The sequence below is a fragment of the Hylobates moloch genome, unplaced genomic scaffold (assembly GCF_009828535.3).
Source record: "Hylobates moloch isolate HMO894 unplaced genomic scaffold, HMol_V3 SCAFFOLD_13, whole genome shotgun sequence".
In the NCBI taxonomy this organism is placed as follows: Eukaryota; Metazoa; Chordata; class Mammalia; order Primates; family Hylobatidae; genus Hylobates; species Hylobates moloch.
In genome coordinates this window covers 96480303-96494245 of record NW_026652288.1, presented here as the reverse complement: position 1 = coordinate 96494245, position 13943 = coordinate 96480303, and the positions used below count along the sequence as shown (strand labels likewise).

The following is a 13943-nucleotide window of genomic DNA, read 5'->3' as shown; positions in this document are numbered from 1 at the left end:
GTTGGGGTAGAGTTTAAAGAAATCAACATGGAATAGGCTAAAGCCCCAGGGTTGAGGACTGCAAGGAGTCATTACTACTGCAGGTCTACTGTGGCCTGATGAGCGGAGACCCTGAGCTGAGGAGGGACACCTGTCAGGAGCTGTTGCCTTTAGGAGAGGAAACAGCTATTGCCAACCTCCAGCCAGCAAGAAGGAGCCTGAGGGAGTCAATATCCCAACCTGGTTCTGCCCCTTCCCTTGGATCTCATAGACCTGAAGGGAAAAGGGACAGAGCAGGACCAAGACTGGGAGGGCCTCCTGGCAGGATCTAGACCTACAGTCAAGAGAAAGATACAGCTTGAGTTTACTCTGCAAGGCGAAACATGGCCAAATAGGTGCCCTGACCTTAGTCTTCTTCTCAGCTTTAATGACAGTGCTTCTCCTGGCCAGTCCCAAAGAAAATCCAGAGAGTGAGAAATGCCAATTAATGCAGTTCAAAATTTTAATTTCCCAGCTGGGCACAGTAGCTCACACCTGTAATCCCAGTACTTTGGGAGGCCGAGGCGGGTGGATCACCTGAAGTCAGGAGTTCGAGACCAGCCTGACCAACATGGTGAAACCCCATCTCTACAAAAAAAACACAAAAATTAGCTGGGCGTGGTGGCATACACCTGTAATCCCAGCTACTCTGGAGGCTGAGGCAGGAGAATCGCTTGAACCCAGGTGGTGGAGGTTACACTGAGCCGAGATTGTGCCACTGCACTCCAGCCTGGGCGACATAAGGAGACTCATTCTCAAAAAAAAAAATTCAATTTCCCAGGGACAGAGCCAGATAGAAAAGGGTGAGAGTGGGATTTGGAGATGCAACTGGAGAACATCCAGCACAGAAGGCTTAGGTTAGAACAGATGCTTGATGTTGACCATAAGAAAAGAGCATTGTTTTGTTCATTCGACAAACACTGATTGAGCACTTACTCTATGCCAGGCACAGTTTCAGACACGGGAGACGACGGCTGTGAGCAACAAAGACAAGGTCCATGCCCTCAGAGATATTACATTCTACTGCGTGGAGATAGATAATAAAGACGCATGGCAACCTACATGTAAGATAATTTCGGATTGTGACAAATACTGTGACACTAACAAGCTGAGCTGTGTGCCAGAGACACTAAGGGAATTTCCTTCATAGAGTGATGATTCAGGGAATGCCTTGGAGCTGAGACCCAAAGGATGGCCAGGCTTGGGAAGGGTTCAGAGAAGTCCACCAGCCAGAGGATGCAACAAGTGTCAGGACCACAATGAGGGCGGGGACTTGACTGTAGACAAGGAGTGAGGGGAAGAAAAATCAAAGATGCAGTTATAGAGGTTGGCAGGAACCAGATCGTACAGGGACATGGAGGCCCAGGTATGAAGTTTGGATGTAATTCTAAGAGAAAAGCCAATCAGGCTGGGCACGGTGGCTCACACCTGTAATCCCAGCACTTTGGGAGGCCGCGGTGGGCGGATCACGAGGTCAGGAGATCGAGACCATCCTGGCTAACATGGCGAAACCCTGTCTCTACTAAAAATACAAAAAAAATTAGCCAAACATGGTGGCAGGCGCCTGTAATCCCAGCTACTCAGGAGGCTGAGGCAGGAGGATGGCGTGAACCCGTGAGGTGGAGCTTGCAGTGAGCCAAGATCACGCCGCTGCACTCCAGCCTGGGCGACAGAGCAAGACTCTGTCTCAAAAAAAAAAGAAAGAAAGAAAAGAAAAAAGCCAATCAAAGGAGAAAACTTTTTTGAGGTGATGGATATTCTAATTACCCAATCTGATCATTGTGCATTGTATGCATGTACCAAAATATCGCATGTACCTCATAAATATGTATAATTATTATATATCAAAATTTTAAAAAGAAAACTTTAAACTGACTTGAGTACTTAAAGAGAAAGGATCCTGTTTGTCAAACCTCCCTTCTAATTGAAAGTTGAACTTTCAAACTCAAATAGGCCTCTAGGAAATCACCAAGAGAAATTCACAACTACTGAGATCCCAGCAAACAAGCCTGGCAAGGGGGAAGCTACAGAAAAAAGAAGCTACCACCTGTCTGTAACTTAGAATTAGAGCTCAGAAAAAGAGGCAAATTAGGAGAAGAAAAAATAAATGTATCACTGTATTCAGATTATACAATCACGTGCCTAGAAAATTCAACAGAATCAGCTCAAGTTAGTAAATTCATAAATACATCAAAATCCACTGCCTCTAGGTGTAATTAACTCTAAATAGCTAGAAATTATTATGAAAGAAATTTTATCACAATTTATCACCAAACGCTTTTATATTTTATATGTATTTCAATACATCCTACAACCATTTATGGAAAATTACATTCTGATTCCGGTTGAAGAAAACAGACATACTATAGATCAGAGTTAAAAAAAAAAAACTATGACTTGGCCGGGCACGGTGGCTCACACCTGTAATCCCAGCACTTTGGGAGGCCGAGGCGGGCGGATCACGAGATCAGGAGATCGAGACCATCCTGGCTAACATGGTGAAACCCTGTCTCTACTAAAAATACAAAATTTAGCCAGGCGTGGTGGCAGGCACCTGTAGTCCCAGCTACTCGGGAGGCTGAGGCAGGAGAATGGCATGAACCTGAGAGGCGGAGCTTGCAGTGAGCCGAGATTGCACCACTGCACTCCAGCTTGGGCAACAGAGCAAGCCTCCGTCAAAAACAAAACAAAACAAAACAAAACAAAAAACTATGACTTGCAGGACAAATCTGGTGCATCCCTCATTTTGTAAATAAAGTTTTGCTGGAACATAGCCAGGCCTGTTCATTTACTACTATCTATTGTTACTTCTGCAGTACAGCAGCAGAGTTGAGTAGTTGTGACAGACATCATGGCCCTCAAAGCCAAAACTATTTACTATCTGGCCTTTTAAGAAAAGTTTGCTGACCCCTGATGTAACTGATCATGTTCTCCAAGCTACCCAGTTCACAGGTGTCTTCTCAGTCCTTATTCTGCCCAAGAATATGTCCCACCTCTGCAGACTTTGATACCAACAGCCAACATCCCTCAAACTCCATCCCCATTTGCCTTCCATTGTATGGTGCACATCTAGTTCTCCTCTAGCCAGTCTCTGACGCTTCTGACTTTTCCTGCTTATCCGTGTTCTTTTCTTTGTCCTTTAAATGTAAATCTTTTTCTAGGTTTTCTAATTGGTCCTCTTCCCTGGATTATAACCATTATCTCACCTCGATACAAATGACTTGTAAACCTATCTTGACGTCTGACCCTTCTCTAGAATTAAATACTCAACAGCATCTGACCCTTCCCTAGAATTAAATACTCACCCAGGGAAATCCACACACACTTCAGTCTCAGAACATCCAAAGTGGAATCTGCGTTCCTCTGGAAGCACGCTCCCCTTGGTAAGATAGAGCCTGCTCCCAGGCTAGACATCCTGGCTCCTGCCTCTCACTCAAGATCATTTCCAGCTAGATAGTAAGTTCTGCGTCTTACTTCATGAGGCCTCTCAGGTAAGGTCCTTTCTCTCCATCACTGCTACCACAGCCTGGGCAGGCCTGGCACTTCTGACCTGGATGTGGCAACAGTCCCTAATAATGGAGACATTATACAGTACAAAACAGGGACTCATAGAGAAGTGAGACGTCTCCCTTGTTCAGAAACCTTCTAGGGCTCTCCATGGCTTAAAGAATAAAACCTAAAGTCCTCATTGTGGCTATCAACATTCTCTAACAGCTAATGCCAGCTACCTTTCTGGCCTCGTTCCTCACCCATCTTCACCCACAAGGACCCACATGCCATCCAAACAGGATTATTTGTGATGCCCAAACACACTTTTCCCCATGCAGCCTTTGCTTCTTGCCTTTGCCTTAACTCAGAATACCCTTCTCTTTTTCTCTAGGACAGCTAATAGACAAGAATATAAGAAATTTTTTAACATAACAAAAGAATAATCACACCAAATTTTATGCGAAGCTACAATTATTATGAGGCACAACAGCAGAGGGGCTAAGAGTGGGGTCTCTGAAGCAAGCACTCTGCTTTCAAACCCCAGTCTGCTATTAGCCAGTTGTGTAACCACTTGAGCCTCCGCATTTAGCCCTCCAGCAAAATGAGACCAATAATCTTATCAGCCTCACAGGACTTCTGGGAGGATGAAAAGAGCAAGGCATGTTAGGAACACAGCAGATGCATAATAAGCATCACTTGTATTGATGATAGTGTTTTAAAATTATGCTACTGTTTGACATGAAAATTCCAGCAAATCTAAGATACTTAACATGTATGAGTAAACTATCAAAAATAATTGAAAATGACTGAGCCCACCATTGGCTGGTTTGTGAGACTGCTGGAGGTACAGTATGTTATTACACTGTCTCTGATAGAAAATCTTGCTATGGACAAAAAAAAAAAAAAGTCATAAAATGTCTCTTAACTCATGTCTTCTAGCCTCACTTCTGAGGATATTTCCCTGTTGAATGTCAACAGTGGTCACCTAAGTTATCTGCACAAAAACCTTGTCAGCAATGTTATTTATAAAAGAAACCATTTGAAATAATCTGACCCATTCAATAGTTGGGAATAGACTCAACAAATTCCAGATGCAGGAGGAAGTGTATGGGCCTGGCATGCTGCCTGCAACTCAGGCTTCAACAAAGAGCCTTTCCCTTCCCCTTCCCCTTTGTATTGTTGATAAATCCATGAATAAATAAGAGAATACATGAATGTCTTAAAATATTTGTTAGACAAAATGCCAAGAGGATATATACCCCATAACAGCAGAACATTCGAAGTCCAACATGCAATTTTCATTACATCTCAGGATCAAAGTCCTTCTGTGGAAATCGTTATTTTGAAGTTGAAACTGCAGTCTATAGAAAAATATTATTTTTATTAATGTTTATTTAAATCACTCCAAACCTTTAAGGAGTGCATAAAATTAAAGCTGTAGTTCTAATTCAAAGAGGTATCAGGCCCTGTCTCAAACTTCAGTACACTTTCAGCCAGGCACGCAATGTTAACTTGACATGAAGAAGAAGGATCAGCTAACACCTAGGATATCCCAAACATGTGCTACATAAGCAGCAAAAATGGAGAAGAAAGAAAGAAACTTAGCTCCACTATGGATGAACAAAAACCAATCACATTTAGTTTCTTGAAAACAAAGTCCAAGAAAAACCAAAAATACAGAAGCAAAAGTTGAGGTGGGGCCGGCCAGCAGGGCAGCTGCCTATTTGGGGAGGTAGAAACTGTGATCTCACCATTTCTTTCTGCTCTAGAGAATCCAGTTTGGGCCTACTTTTCTTCTTTGAGAGCCTGTGCTAGGTTTCAGACCATTTTTCCTGGCAGTCAAATGAAGGAAATAAAAAAGGAGACGTATGACCTCACCTGCTCCAGTACCTCCGGGCTGACAGAGGGGCAAAGCTTCCTGTGCTTTGCTTTCTTTAGCTGATTCATTTCAAATAATGGAAAACACATTCGGCATAAGAGAAATAAGGCTCTCTGTTACACAGGTTTACAAATATAGAGAGACTTTCTATCTTGATTCACTACAAAGGGTTTCAAGAAAAGCAAATTAATATGTTGTGACCAGTGACTCTGAAACCTTTTTGGGTCACAGATCCCTTAGAGAATAAACTGCAATCTACAAACTCCCTTCCTGGAAAAATACACAGACACACTTATACACATACACACACATTATACACACCTAATCCACAGACAGCTTTGCATGCAATTGCAGGGATTCATGACCCTCTGAAGTTGGTCCATAGCCCCCAGTTAAGAATTACTGACCCAATTAAATCTTTTCAAAGAGAAAAGCTGAAAATTACCCAGGTTGTTGAGGCCAATAAGAGTCCCCCACTAATCCGGTAAAACAACAGAATTTCAGAACCTGGAAATGATGTAGAGATCTATGCTTCAAGTCTTTTCAAAGGTCAATTGTAGGCTTTTGATTATTGGTAGCAGCGGAACTCTCTTTTTCAAATGAAATCTTCTACACAATTCCAATATTTAAAACAGATCAAAATAAAACTATTCTGTTCCTAACACAAAGAAACAATAAATGTTCAAGGTGATAGATATTCTGATTACCCTGATTGGATCATTACACATTGAATACATGTATCAAAATATCCCCATAAATATATCTAACTATTATATATCAACTAAAAATATTAGGAAACAATAATGAAGCTCTTCTAATTGATAAAGATGCCGGGGGCCTAGGGCGCCATCTGTTCAACTCCCTCTGTGTCACTTGTGACTCTGAAAAAAACACTGCCCTGGGCCCACTCCATTGGTCCACTGAGCCACACTTGGGCCACTTGTCTCCCATACCATCAATATGCCCAGCCAGTCCCAATAAGCACTGCCATTCACAGAACAACCCCAGAACATACCGATTTCTCCGCCTAGTTGGGAGGACTTCAGAGATCCCGCTGACGACACAACAGCGCACCTGCCCCAAGGCCCAGCCTTGGTCCTAATGCTCTCCTTGGGCAGATAACCCTCCCATTCAGAGGTATTGAAGGGAAAATCTGTGGCCTCTACCACGGACACATTCACATGGTCCCGGAGGTGGCAGCGCAGGGCCTCTGCACTGAACTTGATGCCTGGTCCTGGCCCCTTGTAGGACACTTTGTACTTGTTCATGCTTAGGTAATTCTTCCAGATCTTTTGCAGCCTAGGGATAAGGTTTTTGGAAGAGCTGTCCTTGTTCCACACCTGGAAGGAGGCCTCTGGTTTGGCCTTGGCTAGGCCTCTGAGACTGCCGAGGGTCTGGCGGCCCCTGTGGGGGTCCTGGGTGCTGCTTGAGGATACAGGCTGGGAATCAGACCCCATGGCCAATTTCCCCAGACTCTTCAACACCTGGAATTCCTTGGTTTGCAATTTAAAGGAATCATAGTAACTCCCTTTCTTCTTTTCCTTCCACACACAGATGACTGCAAACAGAATAAAGACCAGGACGCAGCAGCTGAACTTTTTCTTCAAGTTGGTGTGAATCATAATGAAGATGTGTTCAGGGAAGCCACTTTGTTCTGAGCAGGAAAACAAGCCTAAAACAAGTGAGACAAGGGAAAAACAAACGATGTAAAGAAAAACCCAACGTGGCATGAGGTGGAGCGACGGGCTGAGCAATAGATCTGAAGTGAGGCGACTTGAATTCCAGCCCTGGTCTACCTCCTAGCCACCTCTGCAGCCTGTTAGGCAATTCTCGACAAAAGTCAGCCTCAATTTGGGCTTTGAATGTGGACAGCAGTCCCTCTTCCTCTTCCACTCTTCCACTCCCTTCTTCCTCTTGAGCCACGAACCCTTTATATGTCCTCCCATCATTACTTTCTCTATGCTGAACGTTAGTTTCTGGTTGCCTTGGTCTACCTCCCTGACTGCACTCTGAGTTTCTTGAAGTCAGAAACCACATCTTGCAAATCATTCAGTTCCTAGGGCCTTGCAATATTTGTTAAATGAAGCCATGCATGCTTGAAAAAAAAAAAAATAGAATAAAAAAGAGCAGGCTGACTGTTTTACATCACCAAACCTAACTTTCTAAAATAGTAAGTGGCCCAACACCCCTTCAAAATAGCCAGAAAAAGACTTCTCGTTATAGATGATGCCATAGATTTCTGATGCATCTCTCTAAGGGCTGCGATGTTGAACTCCTGCATGAGAAGATCGAGGGTTATCTCCACCACATAGTTTCGTGCAGTGCCCTGCAAGAAGAGCACTACTGAGACAGGAAGCTGACTCACCTCATGATAGAGGCTAGGAATTCTGGGTAAGATAGCAGACATGTAGCCAACTAAGGAAACGGAAACAAAAATTCATTAAGCATGCTAGATGTTATTTCACTTAACTTCACCATAACCAGGACCACCATGAGACACAACTCTGGGGGCACCACGCATAGCATAGTCTAATATGAAGGGCATCTCCTAACCTGTACAGGGTTCACTTCAAAGGTGTTATAATCTCCATTTTATGGATTAGCAACCTGAGGCTCTGAGAATCAAGGGAAGTGCCCAAGCTCACAGAGCTGAGGAAATGGTTGCACTGAGGTTCAAATCCAAGTGGACTTGATTCCATAACCCATGTCCTTTCCACTACAACATGCACAGAACTGCAAAAAGCTCTGGAAAATAGATTTCACTGAGCAAATAGAGACTGAATAGTCCTCTTTATTTCTGAGTAAACACCTACTTTGTTTTCTCAGAATTTATTGTGTAACTGAATGGAAACTGGAAGCACTTTGAACTCAAATAATGTCTGTATCTTTTGGAAAACATTACATTCTTTCCCCAATCACTGGGTTTATTTACAATAATAAATCAAAGAAATCACCTCTGAGGTTTTGCTAACCCACTAGCGGTCTGAGGTCCCTTCCCATGGATCTCGCTCCTAAGGATATCAGGAAAAGGTAGTAGGAGTACTGGACTGGGTGTTCCCAAAACCTGGGTTCTTATCCCCATTCTTGGTGACCTTGGGCAGGTCACTTAATATTTCTGCCCCTGAGTTTTTCAGAATAATTATCTCTGCCCTGTGTGATTTGCAGAGTGCTGGGAGGACAAAACAAGAGGATGGTATTCATTGGATTTGAACTAGGTAAGCAAAAAGGCATAGGAGGTATTCTGAACAGAGACAGGAGAGCAGCAGCTCAGCCTGGGGGCCATGTGGAGGTTATACGGGTAGTGAAGACAGCGGTGTGAAGCCACAGCCATGACTCAGCAGCCCTGAGCTCCAAGCTCTTCCCTGGGAATTCTCCATGAACTGACATCCAGCTCATTCCTGGAATCCATCGGCAGTACCAACCAAAGCAGTGCTTCCACCATCCCAGACCTCAGGAACCAGTGGCTCTGGGAACGATGGGCTCCTATCTTGGGCTGCTGATGTTGTGGAAATGATTAAATGTACATAGTGGAAGAAGAATTCAGATATAAGATCATGAAGTGGAGGGTGGAAGCTTGTTGTATTACCAGAAACTAAGGAATTCAATTTCTGCAGACACCCAACACAGGTAATCACATGACCACATGACAACTGAAGAAGAACTAGAGAAAAGAAGGAAAGTAGCATTTAAGGAGGGCCTACTACATGGTAGTCAATTTCCTTGCAATATCTCATTGAACCTTTACAACAACACTATGATAGAGATATTGACAACCCTATTTTAGGAAATGAAAAAAACTGAGGCTTAGCAAGGTTATAGGGTTTCTCCAATGTCAATAGCAAGTCAGTTCTAGAACCAGAATTCCAGCCCAGGTCTGTCTGACTCTAAAAGTTCATCATCTTTCCACCCAAGGACATGCATCTGTGATAAGGGACAGTGAGAAATCAGTGTGATCAAGTCAGACTCAAGGTCACTAGAGAGGCAACTTGATCTGTCAGTCGCAGACAAGCCACCTTCACCATCAGTGCTGCCCCTGCCATCCCTGCTGTGCACTGTGTTACCACTCAGGGGTACTTTCCATATTAGTAAGGTTTTACAGACCTACTGTGCTCCTGTGAGATAAGCACAGCAGATTTTATGAGCTCCATTTATAGCTGAGTATAGTGAGGTTTGGAAATACAAATAATTTTGAAAGTTGCATGAGTGATTTGGAAATAGTGGACTTGGAACTTGACTTTGACATGTCTGAATGAAACAAGATGGCAGGAAGGGACTGATTCACTGTCACAGGAGTGGAGGCTCAGGTAGTGGCTGCCCAGTACCTACTCTCCAAAGTGTGGTTTCCCAGGAAAGAACAGTTCCTCCAAACAGCTGGGTCCAGTGACAGTCTTGCAACCATCAGACGGTCTCAGCCTTCACAGCCCTGTCATGGCCTCAGGGCACTCATCTGAAATCTCACATAAGGGCTCATGTGGTCCCTTGACACCACCCTTGGTTGAGGCTCCAAGTCCACCAGGTGGCTGGAGTTTCTGGTCACAGGCACTTATAACTGCAAGACCCTTTCTCATCTCTCAAATTGTTTGAAGAAGGCAGAGGCTGAAGAAGCTTTCTCTAAATGGCGCAACCAAGGGAAAAGGGTAGCAAACTTTTCTCTACAAATGTTTTGGAAAAACACTAAGCTTTGAATTTTCCAGTCACACCAGACTGTGTTAAGCCTCCAAGTGTCTGCACTGCTGCACTCTTTCTCCTTGTCCATGTGCTTGCCAGCTCTGACAGCATCACCTTTCTGCTTCTGAAGGTCAGTGGAGGCCACCTCACCTTCGGCACTAGCCCTGCTCCCCTTTGCTGCCAGCCAGTGCTTTGTAATGCTTGCTTTTCATGCCTGACTTTGCTGCTAAAGGAAAACTCCTCCTGGCATCCTTTCTGAAACCCTAGTACCCAGCACAGTGCCTGGACCAGAGCGGATACTCAATGAAAGATTATTGAACCGATGCAATTGTATCAGAGAATCTTTACAATCATCATGAGGCTTCTAGAGGAAGAACACAGCAACTCGCATTATCACCTTCAAAGAACTGGCCAACACTGAACCGGCAGAAATCAATGCTCAAAGCAAGGAAATCCTGTCCAGACCCACCCAACACGACATACTCAGTACCAGTTGCATTCGTGGCAAGTAGTAGGTACTCAGAATAGTTGACTGAAATACAAAATAACTTAAATCTTATATAGTTAATAGAAATGGACAAGCCATTTCTCTACACCCCTAAACCTAACCCACATTGAATGAGCAGTTAAACAGGACTAAAAAAATACATACAAAAAGAAAACAGCAAAGCTGGAGCCAGATACTGAGATCCTGAGATTCCCTGCCAGCACATCTGCCACACCAGCTTTTACGCAGGAATGTACCCCTTTGCTAGCCCATGCCTCTGTGTGTTCCTTACCTGCTTCTGGCTAATCCCCCAGGGGCTGCAGGCCCTTCAGGTCCTCAGGAATTAGCACTATTCTCCATGGGAGGGAAGATTTATTGGGTCTGGAGGCCAAGGCCCATTTTTCTCAGGATGATCAAAACTCATCTGCAAAGGCAAAAAATAAGAGAGAAAGAGAGGAGGTAAGAGCTGGTTTCCAGCAAAGGCAGTGTTAAACATTAACAAGATGGAACGGTGCTTACGCAGACCTAGGCTAGGTCTCAATCCAGGAAGCCTCCAGGGCTCAGAAAAAAGAGAGAGAGAAGAGCCTATTAAAGGTACAATGCTATGGATCTGTGAACAGCACAGATAGCCTAGAAATAGACTTGACACTGGCTGGGTGTGGTGGCTCACACCTGTAATCCCAGCACTTTGGGAGGCTAAGGCGGGCAGATCAGGATTATGAGGACAGGAGATCGAGACCATCTTGGCTAACACGGTGAAACTCCGTCTCTATTAAAATACAAAAAAAAAAAAAAAAGGCCGGGCGCAGTGGCTCACGCCTGTAATCCCAGCACTTTGGGAGGCCGAGGCAGGCGGATCATGACATCAGGAGATCGAGACCATCCTGGCTAACATGGTGAAACCCCGTCTCTACTAAAAATACAAAAACATTAGCCGGGCAAGGTGGCGGGCACCTGTAGTCCCAGCTACTCGGGAGGCTGAGGCAGGAGAATGGCATGAACCCGGGAGGCAGAGCTTGCAGTGAGCGGAGATCGTGCCACTGCACTCCAACCTGGGCAACAGAGCGAGACTCTGTCTCAAAAAAAAAAAAAAAAACAAAACAAAAAAAATTAGCCGGGCATGATGGTGCATACCAGTAGTCCCAGCTACAAAGGGAGGCTGAGGCAGGAGAATTGCTTGAACCCAGGAGGCAGAGGTTGCAGTGAGCCGAGATCACGCCACTGCACTCCAGCCTGGGCAACAGAGAGAGACTCTGTCTCAAAATAAAAAAAAAAAAAAGAAATAGACTTGACACCAGATAAGAATGGGCTAGAAAGCTAAAGCAGCCACCATGGACCAACCTGGGAAGAACAGATTGTTTAATCACTGGCTTGGAGATAAATAGGGAGCAATTAGGTCCATCCTGAAATAAACTTCAGACAGATTTTCAAAAAATTATTCATTTTCAAAGAATAATATGTGAAAGTTCAGTCAGCATAATTGTAACTGAAAAAATAGGTTATAAAACTGTAAATACTATCCAAATTCAGAAAAAAATACGTTTAAAAAATGTGGAAAAGTACTAGAAAAAAGTACACCCAGAATGGTAAGAATGATAGATGTTTTCATTTTTTATGATTTTACGTATATTCCAAAATTTCTAAAATGTACATCCATTATTCTTTGACTTTGAAAAATGTACAAAAGTATAAAAATGTAATTTTAAAAAGCCAAAAATAAGCCAGGTGTGCATGCCTGTAGTCCCAGTTAATCAGGAGGTTGAGGAGGGAGGATCATTTGAACCCAGGAGTTAGAGGCTGCAGTGAGCTATGAGCGCCACTGCACTCCAGCCTGGGTGACAGAGTGAGACCCAGTCTCTAAACAAACCAACAAAAAACAGCTAAAAATATAAATATATACTTGTCAGTTCTTTCTTCTTTTGATGCGATGTAGGAAAATAGCAAAGGAAAAGTTTAATACATTCAGTTGCAAGAAAATTTCAACATCTATACAATGAAAAATACTGTAACTACAATAAAAAGTCAAAACATAAAAAGGGTTAATATAATAAAAGTCTCCCAAAATAAAGAGGTAATCAACATGAACAGACAAATCACAAAATAAAAAGCACAATTAACAAGCATATAAAGTTATGGTTAATCTTGAGAGAAACCCAAGAGGGGCAACTAGAATACTAGTTTATAGAATTTACATTAGTCAGCAGTTTTCTACATGATAATACTCATTGCTGGACAGATTATAATTAAATTGATATACATTCAAAGGATCATATAAATTTATTTAACCTTTCTAGAATGTATTCAGGCCATAGAATTAAGAGCTCCTGACTATGGACCATGCTACTGTACTTCTAGGAAATAAAAGTGAATAAATAAATAATTCAAAAGAAAAAAAGATTACATACTCCAGTTTCCCCACATGTAAAATGATTCTCTACATTACATAGTTCTGATGACAATTGAAAGAGGATTAATCAGATAAAGAATATGAGTTCTATAAAGCAATATGCACACAAAGAAGAAAAGGGTTTTTTTAAAAAAATAATTTTAACTTTTATGTTAGATTCAGGGGGTATGTATGCAGGCTTGTTACCTGGTATATTGCACAATGCTGAGGCTTGGGGTATGATTGATCCTGCCATGCAGGTACTGAATAATTAGTTTTTTAACTCTTTCCCCAGCCTCCCCCATCTTGTAGTCCCCAGTGTTTATTATTGCCATCTTTGTGTCTATCAGTATTCATTGTTTAGCTCCCACTTATAAGTGAGAACATATGGTATTTGGTTTTCTGTTCCTGCATTATTAATTTGCTTAGGATAATGGCTTTCAGCTGCGTCCATGTTGCTGCAAAGGGCATGGCTTTGTTCTTTGTTATTTTTCATGGCTGTGTAGTATTCCATGGTGTATATGTACCACTTTTCCTTTATCCAGTCCACCACTGATGGGCACCTAGGTTGATTCCATTCTTTGCTATTGTGAATAGCGCTGCAATAAACACACAAGTGCATGTCTCTTTTTGGTAGAAACATTTATTTCCTTTTGGATATATACCCAGTAATGTGATTGCTGAGTTGAATGGTAGTTCTGTTTTTAAGTTTTCTGAGAAATCTCCAAACGGCTTTTCATGGTGGCTGAACTAATTAACATTCTCAACAACAGTGTGTAGGTGTTCCCTTTTCCCTGCAGCCTCCCTAGCATCTGGTGTTTTCTGACTTAATAATAGCCATTCTGACTGATGTGAGGTGGTATCTCACTGTGCTTTTGCTTTGCTTTTCTCTAATAATTAGTGATACTGAGCATTTTTCATGTTTGTTGGCAGCTTATATACATCTTTTGAGAATTGTCTGTTCATATCTTTTGCTCATTTTTTAATGTTGTTATTTGTTTTTTGCTTGTTCAATT

At 42.8% G+C, this 13943-nt stretch overlaps 1 protein-coding gene across 10 annotated transcripts in view; it reads right to left on the bottom strand.

Annotated features, from left to right (window-relative positions):
* The window catches only part of ST6GAL1 (ST6 beta-galactoside alpha-2,6-sialyltransferase 1), a 147852-nt gene that overhangs the window by 26697 nt on the left and 107212 nt on the right, over positions 1 to 13943 (bottom strand). For 5 of the 10 annotated variants that reach the window (XM_032171876.2, XM_032171872.2, XM_032171873.2 and 2 more), the window contains 2 exons: positions 10834 to 10965; positions 6402 to 7058 (listed from right to left, as the gene is read on the bottom strand). In XM_032171876.2, coding sequence (XP_032027767.1) covers positions 6402 to 7008 — 607 coding nt within the window. In that variant the 5' untranslated portion in view covers positions 7009 to 7058; positions 10834 to 10965. The other 5 variants (XM_058427066.1, XM_058427067.1, XM_032171877.2 and 2 more) reach the window with 5 other exon arrangements.